We start from the raw sequence: 21,145 nt of genomic DNA, 5'->3' as shown, positions 1-21,145 counted from the left end.
TAGTACATACACACATATAGTAAGTAGAAGATACCTGTAAATATTAAGTAATTTTATTATTTTATACATCTGTGGTAATGGCAGGTTGTGGAAATTTTTCAATACAGAAATAACCATCTCCCCAAGCTATATAAAGCAACTAGTATTATGTTATGGCTGTTAATAGCAGCAAAATAAATTTCCAACAGGATACCGACCCAAAATACACATTGTATCTTGTACATGCAGGGTTTTTATGGAAATAAAAATAACTCCATAGGTACCCGCAATCACAAGACATTAATCCTATTCAAAATATCTGGAAATTTTTGGAAAACCGTATTCGAAAACATCGAATTTCTTCAAAATTAGGCCAAAAAAGCTGGATCATTGACTTAGTGGGTCAAAATATCCGGATATAATAATAATGGAGAGCATACGTCGACGTCTAGGGAAAATATAGGCTAAAACCAGCTAAAACTATTGTAATTACTTTTAAATTATATAAATAATCATTGGTGTACGTTAACTTTTTTGATATAAATTAGGCGCATTTTCAGCTTTAGCATTAATTTTTTTTATTTGTTTAAAAAAAAAGATTTTGATATGCTATACCTATTTAATGTTAAATATACATATCTTGAAATGAATAGAAAAAAACCACAAAATTTATTAATTTTAAAACAAATAAACGTGTCGTCATTTAATAGAACTAGGTGTATGTAAACTTTATTGGTCAACTTTATATATAAATGATCAGTGTTGAGTTAAGTCGATTTAGCCATGTCCGTTTATCTGTCTGTCCGTCTGTCCGTCTGACTGTCTGTATAAATACGAACTAGTCCCTCAGTTTTTAAGATATCGTTTTGAAATTTTTCAAACGGCATTTTCTTTTCAAGAATCTGCTCATTTGTCGGAACTGCCGATTTCGGATTCACTGTAACATATAGCTGCCATACAAACTGAACGATCGAAATCAGGTTCTTGTATGTATAATATTCTTGTAACTTTCTCATTTGACAATGTATCTTCACGAAATTTTACATGGACTACTGATTGTGGTAATAACATAATCTCCGAAAAATTGTTCAGATCGGATTACTATAGCATAGTTACTAAAAGAAATGCACCTGTGAAGAGTATGTTAGCTTCGGTGCAGCCAAAGTTAACGTTTTTTTCTTGTTTAAAATAATTCTAGTTGCAAAAACAAAGTCACAAGTTTTCTCTCAAATAAATTTTTAATTACAAATTACCGAAGACCGAAAGATGGTTCCTGTAATTTTGTAATATTGTTGAGTTCAATGCTCGCCATGTGAACCATAACAGTGCAAATATAAGCGTTAAGGTTCAAGAAACATTTCTTTATATTCACACGTCGCGGTTATTATTATTATTATATATATAAAAACTTACTTACCACCTAAACGTCTATATAACTATAACTAACAAACGAAAACAAAAGTTGTATGTAAATATTTTTACTTATTCCTTGGTTTAAGTCTTATTCTCTTTTTACGACTTTACATTGACTTTTTGAGCTAAGAAAACTTTGTTTAAAGCGAACATGTCATGAATAAAATATCGAATTATTTTTAGGCCAAGTGTGCTTGCAGCCACGCAACTATGAACAAGCATATGTAAAGCTATTCGAAAGGAGTATTATGAAATGTGGAAGTTTACTTTCTGATTCAGAAAATCGGTTTGCGTAAGTACTTTTTGAATTTTTATTCTACTGATTAAGTTTTATCGTTGCGATTTCCTAAGCGCTATTCTTCAGCATACTGGCATTACTTTTGAAATTAACATGAGAAAATTTGTAATAAGAATTAAATCATCACATCTTTCAACACCAGGATGGTTTAAGAAATTAGTTTCTAAAAAAGAAACTTATCTTCAATCTAATAATCATTATAATCATATAATGTAATTGTGAGATCCAACTTTAAACTTTTTTTCAGATAGAAAATTTAATTAATTTCTTTGCTTACAAAACTATTTACTTACTATAATTTTATAGTTTTCATATAGATTTCTACAAACGAAGTAACAAAGAAAAATCAATTGAATTTAATTTAGTAATTCTTAATAAATTCCAAAATTACTGTACAAACATAAAGTATATATGTAGGAGGTAACGGATTTTATTTAACTATTGTATAAATTTTAGATATTACAAATTATTTCACTTTTATGATTTTATACAGACGGGTTGTTTTTCGTTTGGCTGTCCGTTCTCGAATGAATCTTTTTTAACCCTTAGCGTTATAACGCTTCTAAGAACTCAAAGCAAGCGTCTGAACGCTTCGTTGAGTTTTTTGTTCCAGTCTATGGTTGTATTTTTCTCTTCGTCGCGTTCAGTAACATAGTCGTTTTCATTAACATAGTCGTGTTCAATAACATAGTTGTGTTTATCCTACACGCGACACCACATATGTATACTCCTATTAATATGGTAAACGATACATTAACATTAGGTACCATAATTTCATTATTCGATAAGACTTTTCTAATGACTCCCTTGGGAAGCTTTTCAGTACAAATGTGCCCATAAAACAAAAATCTATATAAAATATAGATCATAGAGGACCTTCCCGTTACAATTAAGAACTTGTTGCGTCAAGCGACAAGATATATATTTATATTTAAACCTGAAATTAAAATTAAGAAAAATGAATTATAAAAAATTATAAAATATTGAATTATTTAAATTATTGTATACTTACCTTAATTATGCATTCATACTACTAATCTACTACTTACCTTAATACTTACCATAATCTATTCCAATATTGAACGAAAAGTTGAAGATGGTTAGATTTACCCCTTTTTAATACATATTTATATTACCACTACTTTAAGCCGTTAGTTTTAAGTTAGGCTTAGCAATTAGATTAACTAAAATAAAGAATCATTGTATTTGAACTATCGAACCGAACGCACGCGTCTTCATTTCTTATCGCATTTAATTATCGTGACAGGCAATTAGGCTTATTAATTTTATTCGCGCATTCCCAAGTTTTTATTATCGCTTCTCAAAAACGCTTGAGAATTTTCATGGCGCCCGAGCAGGGATTTAGTGCGTGAACTAAGAATATTTTATTTAACTTTCGTTTTCGGTTTTAATAACCATATCGTTTCTAATTGCCTGTCAATCTCGGTTTTCGGTGTTCGGCTTTCGGCGAAGTGAAAGTGGTGACCAAAATTAAAAAAAATATATATGTACATATAACACTCGTGTTGTATATTTAAACACATTAAACAAAAAAAAATTAAACCTGAAACAAAAACAAAAAAAAAAACAAAGAAATAAAAATACATAGTTAACTAAAAATACATGTAGATACATACCTATGTATGTACATAACCAATATAGTGGAAGTGACAGTTGTGCAGTCACTTCCTAAATAAAGGAAAAATAATTATAAAACATAAAACACAAAACTAAAGTGATACTTACCTACATACTTACGTTAAAGTGAAGGTGCGACTTTAAAAGTGGAGTGATCCCTATATACAGTGAGTGAAGTGATATGTACAGCAGCAAATAGTTACAAACGAAACAAAGGAAATTGAAAAAAAAGGGAACCTGCAATAAATAGAATATACATAAAAACCATATACATAAATACATACATATATTCATACAAGTTAATACCACCAGTTCATATTACATGAACATATCTTATATTTGTCATTCATATGTAACATGACACTTACGACCCATATGGTCCGTCATAAGTGGATTGGATATTTAGTTTAGAACAAAATATGTAACCCATATGGTACTTTGATAATACTGTCCGCCTTAGGTGGTCCAAGAATGTAAATCATAGATTGTAAGACGTACAGTGGGGAGCAAAACCGTCAACATGTTTACTGAATGCGACTAAAGATACTTATAACTTTTTTTCTACTAGCAGTATCGGCAACATTCATACACCAAAATAAAGATAATAATTCAATTTATTAAAAATAGAAAACAGAACAGCTTTTATTTATTCTTGAACGAAAATGTGCGATAAATTCCATTTGCAAGTCATTTTGACAGTTTTGCACCACTGCATAAGTATGCCATAAAAGTCCCGCTATATTTACCGGAATGGCTGGGTTAGGTAATTTAATCGAAGTTCTGAGCGGAGACGGAATTAACAATTTATATTACTAACGTTTTCTCTGTCGTGGCGATTACTAAAAATTTTTCCAAGGGGCTTTTTGTGAACCAAAAAAAAAATGCGAAAGTTACTGCGAGACGTCGAAGACAAAGTTATTGTTTTAATTAAAAACGGCTATTCACTAGGAAAATTGTCAAAAAGTTAAATATAAGTCGACAAAAGGTAATAAATGTGAATAAAAGACAAAATATTGTCCAAGTTGTAAATGCTGGAGGCCGCCCGCGGAAGCTTACCGATGGTGATGCCCGTGCTGTTGAGCGATTATTGCGCAAAAATGAATGTAGGACTCTTCGAGAAGCTGCTGCTAAGTTAGAACTTCAAGCGAGAACATGGACAGTTCGACGCAGTTTAAATAAAATTGGTATGGTTGCTGCGGTTAAACAAAAAACCTGCTTTATCTGACAGAAATGTTAAAGCTAGACTTAACGGAAAGATTGGACGATTGAGGACTGGAAAAGGGTTATATGGTCAGATGAGACGAAAATTAACAGGTATAAATCTGATGGTAAGGTATATTTTTGGCATCGTCCGCAAGAAAAGCTTCAGCGTGGACAGGTAAAGCAAACTGCCAAATTCGGTGGGGGAAGTTTGATGATTTGGGGTTGCTTCACGTGATGTTATATTGGTCTTTTGTTTAGAATAAGTGGAATAATGAATAAGGAGATATATCTGCATATTCTAAATTCACAATTGCCTGACTTCGTGGACGAATGTGCCTATCCAGCGGAGGAAAAAATTTTCCAACAAGATGGCGACCCGAAACATACGGCGAAAATTGTCCAAGAATGGCTCCAAAACCAAAGTTTTAAAACTTTAAAATGGCCAGTACAAAGTCCCGACCTTAACCCGATAGAAAATCTGTGGGCATACGTTAAGCAGCAGCGGGCTAAGTATCGAAATCCACCTTCCAATATGGACGAACTGTGGAGTCGGATACAGACGTCGTGGAGAAGTATACCCCACTCAGTTATTGAAAACTTGGTTGAAATTATGCCCAGACGCATAAAAAGCGTAAGAAAAATTAAAGGTCTATGAAAAAGTACTAGTTCAAGAATAATATAAAAGCTGTTCTGTTTTCTATTTTTAATAAATTGAATTATTATCTTTATTTTGGTGTATGAATGTTGCCGATACTGCTAGTAGAAAAAAAGTTATAAGGATCTTTAGTCGCATTCAGTAAACATGTTGACGGTTTTACTCCCCACTGTATCTTTCCACTTGTAACATATGTCCTACGTATGTCCTATCTCAAGTGGATTGTAGATATACTTCCTAGAATGTAAGATTAATATTTGTATCTAGGCTTAAGCAAAATATTGTATTTAAGAAAAAGATAATAAAGAAAACGGCAGTCGACCACAGGCAGTTGCCCGTGGTTACTCGAAAACAAAACAATCTATTAATTGGCGATCCTGCCAGGAGACACGTAAACTCCTGTTGGACCAAAAACAAAAAAAAAACAAAAAAAAGCGCAAAGCAATTAACGGCAAAATAAAAATCACCAAGAGACATAAGAAAAAATCTCAGCGCCACAATTGAAAGAAAATTCGAGTGTTTGCCAACTGCCTATCGAACGCGCCACATCTATACGGACTACGAGCGAAAAACAAGCTAACGTACGCGTTACAGCAATTGAAAAAAATAAAATAAAATTGAGAAACAAAAAACTACAAAAATACAAAGTGATTTCAAAATCTGAATATAAAAACCAAAAACTGAAAGTGAAAATTTTTGAAAATTACAAACAAAGAAAATTTAGTGTGTGGATCTATAAACTATCCACATAGAAAAACCTTTCATAAAAACAAATAAATAAAAAACGCGCCACGTCTATACGGATTACGAGCGAAAAACAAGCTAACGTCCGTGTTACAGCAATTGAAAAAAAAATAAAATAAAATTGAGAAACAAAAAACTACAAAAATACAAAGTGATTTCAAAATCTGAATTTAAAAACCAAAAACTGAAAGTGAAAATTTTTGAAAATTACAAACAAAGAAAATTAAGTGCGTGGATCTATAAACTATCCACATAGAAAAACCTTTCATAAAAATAAATAAATAAAAAAATTTCTGTAAATCAGAAATTTCACAAAAAAAAAACTTCTTTAATCTAAACCTCGCACATGGCCGCCAACGACGACCATTGCACAACCAACCGCCCAAATTCGACTTAAAAAGCAACAGCAGCAGCAAAGTCAACAAGAGCCGCAACAGTAGTAACAACAACAACAGCAACAGCAGCAATAGCAACAGTAACAACAGCAGCAGTAGAAGCAGCAACATAAAATTAGTTGTAAGTAAGGCTTATACATATGTATTTATTAATTAAATTAAGTACAAAAATTGTTTATTGTGAGTATTAATTTGCTTCATGAAACTCACAAATACATATAGTATATAAAAAAGGGCAAACCCGAAAAATAACGATCATAAAAGAGAGGCGCTAGGAATAAAGAATTTTTAAGAGATCAAGATAATTTTATAATTTTTCAAAATGGCAGTGAATAATTTTACTGTAGACGATATAGCTAGATTAATAGCTACACAAACCGCAAACTTTAGAACTGAGATAGCTCAGTTGAGTAATAGAATTAAAATTCTAACGGATGCGTCACATGTAACTGAGTATGAAACTCACAGAATTAACGGTTCCATAACATGTGACGAAAATTTAGACATAATAAAGTCTTTGCCAGAATTTTCCGGTAAATCTTATGTCAGCTGGAGAGAAGCTGCAAAAAATTCGATGAGCCTATATATTGAAGGTAGCAGAAGGTATTTTGGAGCACTAACTATCCTCCGAAATAAGATTGTAGGTAATGCCAATGATATGTTAACTAATCATGGCACAGTTTTGAATTTAGAAGCAATATTTGCAAGATTAGATTTTGCTTACGCCGACAGACGACCAATTCACGTAATTGATCAAGAGATGAGCGTTATGAGACAAGGATCGACATCCTTAATTGATTATTATAATGAAGTCAATCAGAAATTGACATTACTAATAAATAAAACTATAATGACGCACGGCACCAATTCAGATATTACAAAACAATTAAATATCAAGAATCGAGAAACCGCGTTAAGAACTTTTATAACTGGTTTAAATTACCCTCTAAACCAAATATTATTTGCATTAACACCTACCGATTTGCCAAATGCTCTTGCTAAAGCACAAGAACTTCATTCAAATCAAATACGATCGCAATTTGCTTTGCAATTTTCTAAAAACAATCATGAAATTGGTTTACGAAACCAGCCTCAAGCTAACCGAAGATATTCGAATTTTCAGAATAACTTAAGGTACCCCCAAACAAATAATAATTCATACCAAATGTATGCCAATCACCCAGAACCTATGGAAGGGGATCAATCAATCCAATTAACAAAGAAACCCAATAATGTGCAAAGAAACCAACCACATAGTAACAGAAATAATTGGCAGACAAATTATCAGCCAACAAATATACCAAAAAGGTCATTTGAAAGTGCACAAATAAGCACACAACCTCAACCAAAAATTGAAAGAATCAATAATATTGGTGAGAACCATTTTTTAAGGGTAAATTCCGATTTGCCGTATGTTATTAAAACCGATACAAAAACTGGGCAAATCTTTAGAATTCTCATAGATACGGGAGCAACCAGCTCATATATACGGGCCGGAATTTATAATAATAAAAACCTTTTAGTAATTAAGAAGAAGGTTAGAACCATTCATGGTTCGACTATAATAAAATATTTTCATAATATCAATCTGTTTGGTATACAGGAACGTTTTTATGAAATTAACAATTTAGAGAGCGATCTTTTAATTGGAATTAATTTCCTAAATAAAATCGGAGCGACAATTGATATTCCGAATAGAAAATTGATATATGGGAATAATAAAACAGAGAAAATAAATTTTCCCAATGATTCAATTATACTAAACCCCTTGGGACAAAAAAGTCCGGAGGCACCCGTCAATGATAATATTAGCAAAAATGATACTAAGGATAGAAAAATTAATGAAGCAAATGCTCACAACACTTTAAAAATAAATAATGTGGAAATTTCTAATGAAGTTGCTGACGCATTGTCAAGACAAGTATTAAATAATTTAACTAGTTCATGTGAGTCGAGTGACTCAAGTGATTCACTAATAGAAACCCAACATTCTGCAGAAAGTAGCGATGAGTACCAAATTTATGAAACAAAAAAACCTTTGAATCATTTTAAGCAACAGATAGTAATCGATAATGGAGCAAGAATTACTGTCTTAGAGACTATTTCTTCTTTTAATAAAAAACGTTTTTTAATTGAATATGACAGACCAGAAAATATAATTGGTATTTTAAAAGAATATATGAATCCAAAAGTAGTTACAGGAATATTTTGCACACCTGAAGTGCTATATGCAATAAAAAACATTTTGAAGGAGACATTTCCCAAGATAAAATTTCTATATACTAAACTATTCCCTAATGATATATGCAATAAAGAAGATCAAAGATCGATAATCGAGCAAACACATAATAGAGCGCATAGAAATTATAGGGAAAATTTGGCACAAATTAGGCAGCAATATTATTGGCCTTTAATGATAAAACAATTTAAACAGTATGCAAAAAATTGTAGCATATGTAATAGAAATAAATATGAAAGACATCCGAAACTAATTCCAATAGGGGAAGCACCAATATCAAAAAAAGAGGGAGAACAACTCCATATAGACATTTTTTTCGCACAAAAGCTTAAATTTCTTACATGTATAGATTCATATTCCAAATTTCTAATCGTAAAATATATAGAAGACAAATCAAATTTAGAAGAAAAAGTTTTGGAACTGTTACAAACATTTCCAAATGTTAAAAGTATAGTTATTGATAATGAACCAGGCTTAAGTACGATACAGTTCAAGTCTTTAATGGAAAGGATTAATGTGCAAATTTATTATTGTACACCACGCCACAGCACAAGTAATGGCCAAATAACGGGTGATTTTTTTGAGGTTAGGATTTTCATGCATTAGTATTTGACAGATCACGTGGGATTTCAGACATGGTGTCAAAGAGAAAGATGCTCAGTATGCTTTGACATTTCATCATGAATAGACTTACTAACGAGCAACGCTTGCAAATCATTGAATTTTATTACCAAAATCAGTGTTCGGTTCGAAATGTGTTTTTATCGACAAATTTTGTTCAGCGATGAGGCTCATTTCTGGTTGAATGGCTACGTAAATAAGCAAAATTGCCGCATTTGGGGTGAAGAGCAACCAGAAGCCGTTCAAGAACTGCCCATGCATCCCGAAAAATGCACTGTTTGGTGTGGTTTGTACGCTGGTGGAATCATTGGACCGTATTTTTTCAAAGATGCTGTTGGACGCAACGTTACGGTGAATGGCGATCGCTATCGTTCGATGCTAACAAACTTTTTGTTGCCAAAAATGGAAGAACTGAACTTGGTTGACATGTGGTTTCAACAAGATGGCGCTACATGCCACACAGCTCGCGATTCTATGGCCATTTTGAGGGAAAACTTCGGACAACAATTCATCTCAAGAAATGGACCCGTAAGTTGGCCACCAAGATCATGCGATTTAACGCCTTTAGACTATTTTTTGTGGGGCTACGTCAAGTCTAAAGTCTACAGAAATAAGCCAGCAACTATTCCAGCTTTGGAAGACAACATTTCCGAAGAAATTCGGGCTATTCCGGCCGAAATGCTCGAAAAAGTTGCCCAAAATTGGACTTTCCGAATGGACCACCTAAGACGCAGCCGCGGTCAACATTTAAATGAAATTATCTTCAAAAAGTAAATGTCATGAACCAATCTAACGTTTCAAATAAAGAACCGATGAGATTTTGCAAATTTTATGCGTTTTTTTTTTTTAAAAAGTTATCAAGCTCTTAAAAAATCACCCTTTAGAAAGAGTTCATTCAACACTGATTGAAATCTCCAGATGTTTAAAGCAAGAACACAACTTAATTAGTAATTTTGAATCAATTATGAGAGCAGTTCAACAGTATTGTCGGGGTTATCGACGATGTATTTGCCGGCGTGCCAAATAAAATAAAAACTATTAGCGTTTGGATAACAATTCGGAGTTGTATATTCAAGTAATTACAATATATGTATGTACATATATGGGTTAATAAATATAATTGTGGGTATACAATTGAGGGGTGGGTATGTATATATATATAAATATGAATAAATTAAGTGAAACCTGATGTGGTTATTTATTCCCGCGTTGAGATTTTGGATTCTGCTACTGTGATGCTGCTGTGGTTGTTGTTGCTGCTGATACACTGCTGTTGTGGTTGTTATTACTGCTGATACACTGCTGCTGCTTGGCGCCTGAATGTCCGTCCGCTTTGGTGATTTGGTTTATTATGTTTTGTTGGGTTCTTCGTTGTTATATTGGCGCTGTTGGGTGTTTTTTGCATTGTCCTCTAATTCGTATTTCGACGAGTTAGGAGGACAATGCAGGGATGTGTTCATTTGGTATGAACATCCCGGCCGCCTTGCAGTGTCTGCGAATAAAAAGATTTTTAGATCTATTTTGATTTGGGTAAATGAGTATTATTATCAACGGGTTGGAGGTATACTTGGGGTTTAAATCGCACAAGCACCGGTTAAAGTCCAACCGAGTGCGGTGTTTTGTGCGATCACGGTGCTGTTATCGGGGTTGAATATGCCGGGTTTCATTACTCTTGGGTAGATGTCAGCTCCTAGTTCCAACATGATTTTGTCGTTCTTCCAAAATGTAGGGTCGGCTAGGACTAAGTGGTCGAACTTCTTAATGATTTCGCCACTTAAGTCACGATTATAGGGTCGGGTCGGTAAATCATGCGTCAATAGGCAGTTAACTTCGACATGCCAGTCGGAATCAGTTAATGATCCTATGACGACTTTGCATATACGATGCGAGTCGAGGTACGTTTTCGGTAACCTCAATCTCTGTACCAGTTCTGAGGCAATTACAGTCACTTTTCGGGTCGGGTTGATTATGGCTCGTATTTTATTCCATTTGCCATCATGTTTAATTTTTATCATGACTGTTGGTATGAGGGTCGGCTTGGCCAGTAACGTGGGTAGGTCGTTTTGTTTATGCAATCTCTCTTTGCTCTTTGATGTTTTTTCTGGCTCCTTGCAGAACAACCTGGGGTGTCCATGTAGGGTTGAATGGTGTTCCCCATTACATGTGGCACATCGTTTTGTACTTGTGCACTTTTGGGTGGAGTGCGATCTGGCCAAGCAATTGACGCAGTACTTATACTTAATGACTGCGTTATACTTTTCGTTGATGTTCTTTTCAGTAAATTTGGAACATGTGACCAGTCTATGATCCTTTTTGCACAATCCACAGGCGACGTGCTTGTGTGTTCGTTTTGCTGCACGGCTGATAGTGCGCCGGGCCGTGCGATGGGTGCTTCCTCGTTCTTCTGGAATAGGAGAAAGGCTGATAGTACGTCGGGCCGTGCGATGGGTATTTCCTCGCTCCTCTGGAATGGGGGAAAGGGTCGCTTTAAAGCGACGTAGGCGTCTTGCCAGGGTTCCTTCGTCGGAGAGTGGGCTGATGCTACGGGTCGCGCTGAGTGATCGCACAGTGAATGTGGGGCTGCTTTGGCGGCTGCATATTGGCTTCGTACTAGTTTGAGGGGCCATATCACTATAAGAAAATAAGATTAATTATTTGGTAAAATGACTATTTTGGTTATTGGGCGGGTAATTGTTCCCTGAGAGGTACGTATGTCAACTACTCTTGCTTTATTGTCTGCACCGAGATACGTTTTTTCGATGCGACCAAGTCTCCACTCATTTGGGGGTAGTGTTTCTTGACGTAAGACTACCATATCGTTGACGTCTATATTGCGCTGAGGGTATTTCCACTTGTATCTTTTGTGCAGTTCTTTCAGATACTCTTCTTTCCATCGTTTGCAAAAGTGTTGATGGAGTATCTTCAGCTTCTGCCATCTTTGTGCGAAGCTTAGATGTGCATCTTCTAAGTTGGGTTCAGCTGGGATTAATAAAGGGGTACCTATTAAGAAATGGCCTGGAGTTAAAGGTTCTAAATTTGTTGGGTCTTCACTTAATGGGCTTAAAGGGCGAGAATTCAAGCAACTTTCGATTCGGGTTAAAAGGGTAGCTAGTTCTTCGAAAGTGAATTTCTGGTTCTGAGACACCTTTTTCAAGTGGCTCTTTAAACTTTTCACTCCTGCTTCCCAGAGTCCACCCATGTGTGGAGCTCCTGGAGGGTTAAAGTGCCAGTTGATGTTTTGGTGCGATTCACTAGTTGTTAATTGAGTTTTCAATGACTTCATGAATTCTCGCCGATCTTTAATTAAAAGTTTAGACGCTCCAACGAAATTAGTACCATTGTCCGAATAGAGATCGGCGGGACATCCGCGCCTGGAAAAGAAACGTGCGAATGCGGCCATGAATGCGTTTGTGGTGAGATCACTTACTGGCTCTAGATGTATTGCCTTGGTTGCAAAACATACAAATACGCATACGTAACCTTTTGTGATCAGACATGCTCTGCCGGTGTAATTTTTAATGTCGTAGGGACCGGCGAAATCGACTCCTGTTGTTGCGAATGCACGGGTTAAGGTGGTACGTTCGGCGGGTAGTGCTGCCATAATCTGAGTAGTGTTGCGATTTTTGTGCAAAACGCAAGTTTTGCACTGATGAATGATAGACTTGATGAGGGTTTTCAGCTTCGGTATCCAAAATTCTGAACGCATAAGTCGTAAGACTAGCTGATTTCCGCCGTGTAACGCTACTGTATGGGTGAATTGAGTTAGTAGTTTTGACAAACGACTATTATAGGGTAATAAGATAGGGTGACGCTCATTATATGATAGTGCTGCGGAATTGGTTAATCTTCCGTCACTTCGCATAACTCCTTTAGGGTCAATGAACGGATTTAAAGTCAACAATGAACTTTTCTTGTGTATTTGGGTTTTACGGGTCAAGGCATCATATTCTTCTCTGAAATGTGTTTTTTGGGTGTGAATGATTAACTTCATTCGGGTTGTTTTGAACTCTTCCGGGGTTATTTCGTGGTTTGCGTAAACAGTTTCTCGTCTCCTTGGTGAGGCATTTGCGCAAAACCTGAATAGGTAAGCGATAACGCGAATTGCTCTGGGGAATGAGGAAAACCTTTCGAGTATATCCTCTTGGGTGGTTATCGCAAACGTCTTAACGGGTTTAAATTCCACGGTAGTGTTGTATGTTTTCTCCGATGCTGGAAAATGCTCCTTTTCGTGTTGTAGCCATTGGGGTCCATGCCACCAGAGGTTGTAATCAAATAGATCGGTGGGTGTACATCCTCGGCTTGCTAAGTCTGCGGGATTGTCTTGGCTTTCCACATGGTTCCAATTATCGACTCCCACTTTCTCGGTGATTGCAGCTACTCGATGTGAAACGAAAGTGTTCCATGAACAGGGTGGTTTGTTTAACCAAGCGAGAACTATGGTTGAATCAGTCCAAAAATAATTTTTATATTGGGTTAGGTGTAGTTGGGGTAGGGTAGAGTTAAAAAGGTTAGCCAGTAGAACCGCTCCGCAGAGTTCCAATCTGGGTAGGGATACGGTTTTAATGGGAGCAACTCTTGTTTTTGACACTAAGAGAGTTGTCCATATTTTGTCTCCAATTGAAACCCTTATATAAAGTGTCGCGGCATATGCTTTTTCTGAAGCATCAGAGAAACCGTGGAATTCAATGGTGGCTGTTGGGTTAAAATGGGTCCACCTGGGTATTTCAATTTTGTTGATGTTGTCGTAATCCTTTACGAAGCTGTTCCATCGATGAAGGGTGAGGGGTTTCAGGCTTTCATCCCAGTCAGTTTTATCCAGCCATATTTGTTGCATAATTATTTTTGCCGTGATTATTATTGGACTAAGCCAACCGGCTGGGTCAAACAATTTTGCTATGGCTGATAAAACTTCACGTTTGGTGTATGCGGGTTTTTTCTCCATTGGGTTGACGAGGAAGAAAAATGAATCCTTTTTGGAGTTCCATCGAATGCCCAGGGTTTTGGTGTTCTCGGGTTCCGAAAGGTTGAGTGTTTCTGTCTCTAAAAGATGATCCTGTGGAAGTCCTTTCAGAATGTGTGGGTCATTGGAGGTCCATTTTCGCAGAGCGAATCCTGGGGTCTTCAGAGCGGAAATGAGTTCATCTCGTGCTGACTTTGCCGTGGTCAGGTCATGTGTTCCAGCTAAAACATCGTCTACATACATTTCCTGGCGAAGTATTTTGGCTGCTAATGGGTGGGTTTCTTCAACATCATCGGCTAGCTTCATGAGGGTACGGATCGCTAAATACGGCGCACAATTTATGCCGAACGTGACTGTTTGCAATTCGAAGTCTTCTATTGTGTCTTCCGGGGACTTCCTAAATAATATCCTTTGGAACCGAGTGTGTTTAGGGTCTACGAGTATTTGGCGGTACATTTTTTGAATATCTGCATTAAAAACGAATTGGAAGAATCGCCAATTTGTGATCAGAATAACAAGATCTTTCTGTAAAGTAGGCCCGATATGTAAGACGTCATTCAAGCTTTTGTGATTTGACGTGGGGCAAGATGCATTAAATACCACACGCAATTTCGTGGTTATACGGTCGGGTTTAATGACCGCGTGGTGTGGTAAATAATATTGGGTCGCTTTTCCAGAAGGGTCATATTCTATTTTCTTCATTTGTCCGAGTTCCAAATATTCCATGATTGCTTTGTCGTATTCTGCTTTCACTTCGGGTTTTTTAAGTAAAGCTCGTTCATTTCTGAGGAATTGGGCCAACGCTATATGTCTAGATTGTCCGATATCAATATTGTCGGGTTCTTTGAAGGGTAGGGTTACTATATAGCGCCCATCTGGATTACGACGTGTAGTTTTTTGGAAAATTTCCTCACAAATTTGGTCCGATTTGGAAACTACGGATTCCTTTGGGATTTCCTCCACCTCCCAAAAACGTGTGAGAAGACTCTCGGGATTCACTTTATTGTGAAATGATACTATGGCGGAATTTTGGGAGGGTTGAGTTATGGGTCCGGACAATATCCATCCGAATTCTGTCTCTTGAGCTAAGAGTGAACCTAGTATGTTCCTCTTTACTCCATTGAGTAAAATACTTGGATAAATATCACTGCCGATTAATATATCCACGGGTCTGGGTTTGTGAAATTGGGTGTCGGCTAAAGTGAATCCAAGATTTTTAAGACACTGCTTTGGATCTATGGGGTATGAGGGTAAATTATCAGTTAGGCTATTTAGTATAAATGCCTGTGCTGATAGCTTATAACTTGTATTTAAGGGTGAGCAAAGCGTGATTTCACAAATGTTCGTTGGTGTTGCTGAAACTGCATTGTTTAGTCCGGTCACTTGGGCTGATACAGAGTGGGTGGGTATATCCAAGCTTCTCTGAAGTCTTCGAGATATAAATGTGGCTTCCGATCCTGAATCAATAAGAGCTCTCGCGGAATATCGCTGGCCATTATGTTCTATTTGAACCATTGCAGTACCGAGTAATATCTGCTTCCTACTTGGGTTGGGTGGGTCCTGGGTTGATGATTTAGTGGACTGTATAGTTGTTGTGTAGGCTTGCCGATTTGTATTTGTGCTTTGGGTGGGTAGTGCGGTACTGTTTTCAGGGTTCGAACTAGTGACGTTTGGTATTTCCGGAGTGGATTCAGGTCGAAAGCTGGATTCTCTGTGTATCAGAGTATTGTGTTTTTTGTGACACTTACGACACGAGAATTTACTCACACAGTTCTTGTAGCTGTGTGATATGGCCAAGCAGTTATAGCAATAACCATATTTTTTGATTGTGGAGATACGTGACTCTACATTCATTGCGAGAAATTTGGGACATTCTCGAATAGAGTGCTGCTTTTTGCAGAGCTTACAGCTTTCTGTATCTATATTATTTGGAGTAAAGTTGAAATTATTATTCCTTTGGGTGTTAGAGGGTCTAGCAATTGGCGTTTCAGCCACGTTTGCATGAAAAGTGTTATATTTCTTTTCAACTGTTCTTTTAACTGCACCGGTGTGGAATTGGGGTGAGTTTGCTACTGAAGCTTTGAAATTTCCAACAGATTCGAGGGTTTTGTATTTGTGGGTTAAAAAATTGTCGAAATTTGACCACGTCGGTATATCTGAATTGTCTGCTAGGGTATATTCAAAGGTTTCGAGAGTTTGTTTAGGTAGTTTGGAACTACAAAGATATATTAATATCGGATCCCAGCTTTGTGTGTCAATCTCAAGGTTGTTTAAATTAGTTAAAACGTTATTAACGGAACGTTGTAAGCTTTTTATAGCACAACCTGTTTCCTGAGTTACTTGGGGTAGGTTAAAAAGGGTCTTTAATTGGGTGTTTACCTGCAACCTCTTATTTTCGTATTGGTCGACTAAATTTTTCCAGGCGAGTATGAAACCATCATTTGTTAGGGGTGCGTTTTGAATAACCTCTCTTGCTTCTCCTCGGGTCTTCTGAGTAAGGTGAAAGAGTCTTTCAACATTACTAATCCTAGGGTTACGGATATACAGGGCTGTAAACATATCCCTGAAGGTGGGCCAAGTTGTGTAATCTCCGTAAAAGATGTCGGTGTCGCATGGTGGAAGGTGAACTGCAGGAGCGAAATCCATCATTGTGGCTTCTGAAGTCCTTTCCTTAATGGGTTGGGTTGACACTTGTGTTTTACGCGCATCTACATCTTCGTTGATGGAAGCTAAGCAAGAGAGGTACATTCGATAACTTTTTTGATATTTTTCTTTCACTTTAAAGAAATCGATGGTTTCATGACTTTCGCGAGAAATTCTTCTGATCGCATCGTATGAGCGCTTTGCTTTTTCATAGAGCGAATTTAGTTCGACCCTTTTAATTTCTAGGGTATAGACCGATTCATCTTCACTTTGGGTCTGAAGATGGTCTTCCACGAATTCAATTAAATCCGTTGTTGTGATTTTGAAATCTTCCATTTCCATTGTTGGGTAAGATATATTTAATCTTCGGGTTGAACAAGAAAAATAAATCGCGTAGAGTTACGAAAATTTAAGAAAACAAATTTTAAAAACTTTTTATATAGTGATTTATTTATTTTAAAAATTTCAAATTAATTTCCTTGCTTTTATCTCGATTGTGTCCGATTGTTAATGTTTATTGGAAATTATTCAACTTCCGATAAAAAAAATCGATAAATAAAATTTGCAGGGTTTTGCACTTTTTCCTACTGGGTCACTTGTTGAATTTCCTACTGGGTCTGTTTTTTGCTTGCTCCTACTGCACTAGCAGTCAACGTTAATTTGTTGTTAGCAGAGCGGGTAATGCAACAAAACATATGTATGTACGCTTATGTACGGGTGGGTGCCAAAGCAACGCTATTTGGCTCTCAAATAATATGTGCGTATGTATGTATATGAACGGGTAAAGTGCAAAGCGGAATATGGCAATAAAAAATTTGCAAATACTTTGTGCTTAACACCGGTTAAGCAAAAGATTTACTTTGAGTAGAATATTAATTTTGTTTTTGTGTCAATAGTATGCCGTTTTATTCCGATTTGCACTAATTTATTATTATTATATTTTAAATAAATTTGGGGTTTGGTACTTACAATTTTTTTTTTCACGTATGGTGATAATTGATGAGTTTTGTTAATATCCAAAGTGGTTGATTGGGTGGGTGAATGTTAATCCTGATGATCCAAAATATGGTTGATTGGGTGGGTGAAAATATGCAAATTTGTTGATCCAAACGATGATTATTTGAGTGGGTTTATTTTAATAGGCAGAAAATCCGGCTCGAAGGACCAAAATGTCGGGGTTATCGACGATGTATTTGCCGGTGTGCCAAATAAAATAAAAACTATTAGCGTTTGGATAACAATTCGGATGTGTATATTCAAGTAATTACAATATATGTATGTACATATATGGGTTAATAAATATAATTGTGGGTATACAATTGAGGGGTGGGTATGTATATATATATAAATATAAATAAATTAAGTGAAACCTGATGTGGTTATTTATTCCCGCGTTGAGATTTTGGATTCTGCTACTGTGATGCTGCTGTGGTTGTTGTTGCTGCTGATACACTGCTGTTGTGGTTGTTGTTACTGCTGATACACTGCTGCTGCTTGGCGCCTGAATGTCCGTCCGCTTTGGTGATTTGGTTTATTGTGTTTTGTTGGGTTCTTCGTTGTTATATTGGCGCTGTTGGGTGTTTTTTGCATTGTCCTCTAATTCGTATTTCGACGAGTTAGGAGGACAATGCAGGGATGTGTTCATTTGGTATGAACAAGTATAATAAAACAATTCATTCTGTAACAGGTAAACAACCTTGCAACATTTTATTTAATAAAGAGCCTCATAATAATATGAAAAATGTGTTACAAAATGCTCAAGAGAAAATGCTAGAGCATCATAACAAGAAAAGGCTTCAGAAAAGTTATAAAAAAGGAGATATTATTTATGAAAAAATTTATGGGGAAAGAAATAAATTAAACCCCAAGTACAAAAAACAAATAGTATTAGAAGATTTAGGAAATACAGTTAAAATACAAAAAAGGAATAGAATAATTCATAAAGTTAATATCAAATCTTAAATCTTTTACCTTCAATATACAGAAAAAGAAATGTTTAGTCTAAAAGTTGTCACATGTAAAAAGACTTCCATCAAAAAAATAATTAGTAGTAAATTAAGATTTCAAAATTGTACTGTTTAAATTGATAAATTAGTTTATAGCCTCACATACTATATCTATTTGAATCGGGACGCTTCAATTTAGAGGTGGGGGAGTTAATACCACCAGTTCATATTACATGAACATATCTTATATTTGTCATTCATATGTAACATGACACTTACGACCCATATGGTCCGTCATAAGTGGATTGGATATTTAGTTTAGAACAAAATATGTAACCCATATGGTACTTTGATAATACTGTCCGCCTTAGGTGGTCCAAGAATGTAAATCATAGATTGTAAGACGTATCTTTCCACTTGTAACATATGTCCTACATATGTCCTATCTCAAGTGGATTGTAGATATACTTCCTAGAAAGTAAGATTAATATTTGTATCTAGGCTTAAGCAAAATATTGTATTTAAGAAAAAGATAATAAAGAAAACGGCAGTCGACCACAGGCAGTTGCCCGTGGTTACTCGAAAACAAAACAATCTATTAATTTACATTTGTACTAACTCCCGCTTACTTACCATATTAGAACGTACATACATATGTATGTACAAGTGCGTGCTGAAGTGCTTAACTGAAAGTGTAAGGAAACTGGGAAACGGTAGGTACAGTGGTTCACAAAAAATTCCACCAAAGCGTTTGAAACAGTTGCGCATGAAAGTACCGTGAAAAAATAGTAATAATTATTAAAATTAAAAGTGCCGGTCTAACGCTAATTAAAAAAAAAAAAAGCTAGACAGTGAAGTGCCGCTAATATCTACCGCTTTTTGTGCCGTACCACTAAAAGTTACCGCTTCCAGTGCCGCTACAAAACTCCGCAAGATTATACCGCAAAGTGTCCAGTTTCTACAACATCACTTCGCTGCTGCCACAACGTCGCTGCTACCATCACACCGCTGCTGCCATCGTCGCTGCTGCCATCAAGCCGCTGCTACCATCGTCGCCGCTTCCATCAAACCGCTGCCGTCGTGGGAATGAGCTGCCGCTGCATTCTCTGCAAAAGGGACGTAAGCGCCGGCAAACAGCCGACGCACCAGGTAACGAGTGCGATTTACTGAAAGCAGTGCAAAAAAAAAAGGCAAACATAAAAAACAAGTTCACTTTCAGTTCTTGGCTCTCCCTTTTCACTTTACATATGTTACATTGATTTATTGTATTGCCTTGTATTTAATATACAAACATATACATACATATATATGTATATACGTTAAGGTGGGCCAAAAATTAGTTTATATTTTATTTTTCGTAGTTACCATGAAAATCTCATTCAACATGACTAAAAACAAGTCCTGGTAAAATCTGAGCTCTTTATATTAATATTAAGAGGTGCCTCATCGACATTTTCGATTTCCCATATAAATTACATGGAAAAAAAATCATTTTTTTTTGTGGTGGTTATTGTGCGGAGGTTTTAATGTGCACGCGATGGCGGCCAGTAGGGATGGTAAACTCGATTCCGATACTACTCGAGAATCGAGTTTTCTCGTTAAATAATCGATTTTTCGAATGTCAAGAACCGATTCTTAATCCACTTCGACTACTGAAGATCGATTTTTAAAAATCGATTATTTAACGAGAAAACTCGATTCTCGAGTAGTATCGGAATCGAGTTTACCATCGCTACTGGCCGCCATCGCGTGCACATTGAAATCTCCGCACAATAACCACCACAAAAAAAATGATTTTTTTTCCATGTAATTTATATGGGAAATCGAAAATGTCGATGAGGCACCTCTTAATATTAATATAAAGAGCTCAGATTTTACCAGGACTTGTTTTTAGTCATGTTGAATGAGATTTTCATGGTAACTACGAAAAATAAAATATAAACTAATTTTTGGCCCACCTTAATATACATATCTTAATATATGCTCAGACATATACCTATTCAAAGTGAATAAGGGATTTTGGGATTTTGCGGTGGCCCTTTATTTTGAAATAAAGGTGATCAAATTTTTAATTGCAAAATTAAATTGTCTCGTTTTTCGCAATTTTTTCGATCCGCGTTTGCAATTATCGGTCGTTTTTTCGCAATTTTTGTCGATTTTCGTTCGGACATTTTCCGATTAAATTACTTTTTTGTGCTATTGCTCATTTTGCGCATTTATCGGTTTGGCTTTCGTATACTTGAGAATCGATATTATTTATTTCTCGTTTTCGTCACCGATTCCAAATATATTTGTTGCCAACTTTTATTGCGATTAGTTTGGCTTTCGTATATTTGGCAATCGACATTTATTTTTCGTTTTCGTTATCGATTCTTAGTATAGCTGTTGCCAACCGTTATAGTCTTTTTTCG

General features: G+C 36.0%; 1 protein-coding gene and 1 long non-coding RNA gene across 2 annotated transcripts; both read right to left on the bottom strand.

Moving 5' to 3' along the window:
* Nucleotides 1–10,223: 10,223 nt before the first annotated feature.
* On the bottom strand, nucleotides 10,224–10,890 carry LOC125775713 (uncharacterized). Its single transcript, XR_007421320.1, has 2 exons — nucleotides 10,753–10,890; nucleotides 10,224–10,677 (listed from the first exon to the last, which is right to left on the bottom strand). It is a non-coding gene; the product is annotated as an uncharacterized LOC125775713 (long non-coding RNA).
* Nucleotides 10,891–11,196: 306 nt separating this feature from the next.
* Nucleotides 11,197–18,699, bottom strand: LOC125777489 (uncharacterized). Its single transcript, XM_049452582.1, has 3 exons — nucleotides 18,159–18,699; nucleotides 12,522–17,838; nucleotides 11,197–11,816 (listed from the first exon to the last, which is right to left on the bottom strand). Exons 2-3 carry the CDS (start codon nucleotides 17,128–17,130, stop codon nucleotides 11,197–11,199), a joined length of 5,229 nt encoding a protein of 1,742 aa, XP_049308539.1. The 5' UTR covers nucleotides 17,131–17,838; nucleotides 18,159–18,699.
* Between the last annotated feature and the right edge of the window lie 2,446 nt (nucleotides 18,700–21,145).

Source organism: Bactrocera dorsalis, chromosome 1, assembly GCF_023373825.1.
Source record: "Bactrocera dorsalis isolate Fly_Bdor chromosome 1, ASM2337382v1, whole genome shotgun sequence".
Classification (NCBI taxonomy): domain Eukaryota; kingdom Metazoa; phylum Arthropoda; class Insecta; order Diptera; family Tephritidae; genus Bactrocera; species Bactrocera dorsalis.
This window is presented reverse-complemented; position numbering and strand designations above follow the sequence as displayed.

Excerpts from the sequence above, each read along its gene's own strand:
- LOC125777489 (XM_049452582.1), bottom strand. The coding sequence starts at position 17,130 with ATGGAAATGGAAGATTTCAAAATCACAACAACGGATTTAATTGAATTC. Across the intron at positions 11,817-12,521 it reads CGATCTCTATTCGGACAATG|TGATATGGCCCCTCAAACTA; the intron begins GTACTAATTTCG and ends ATTTTCTTATAG.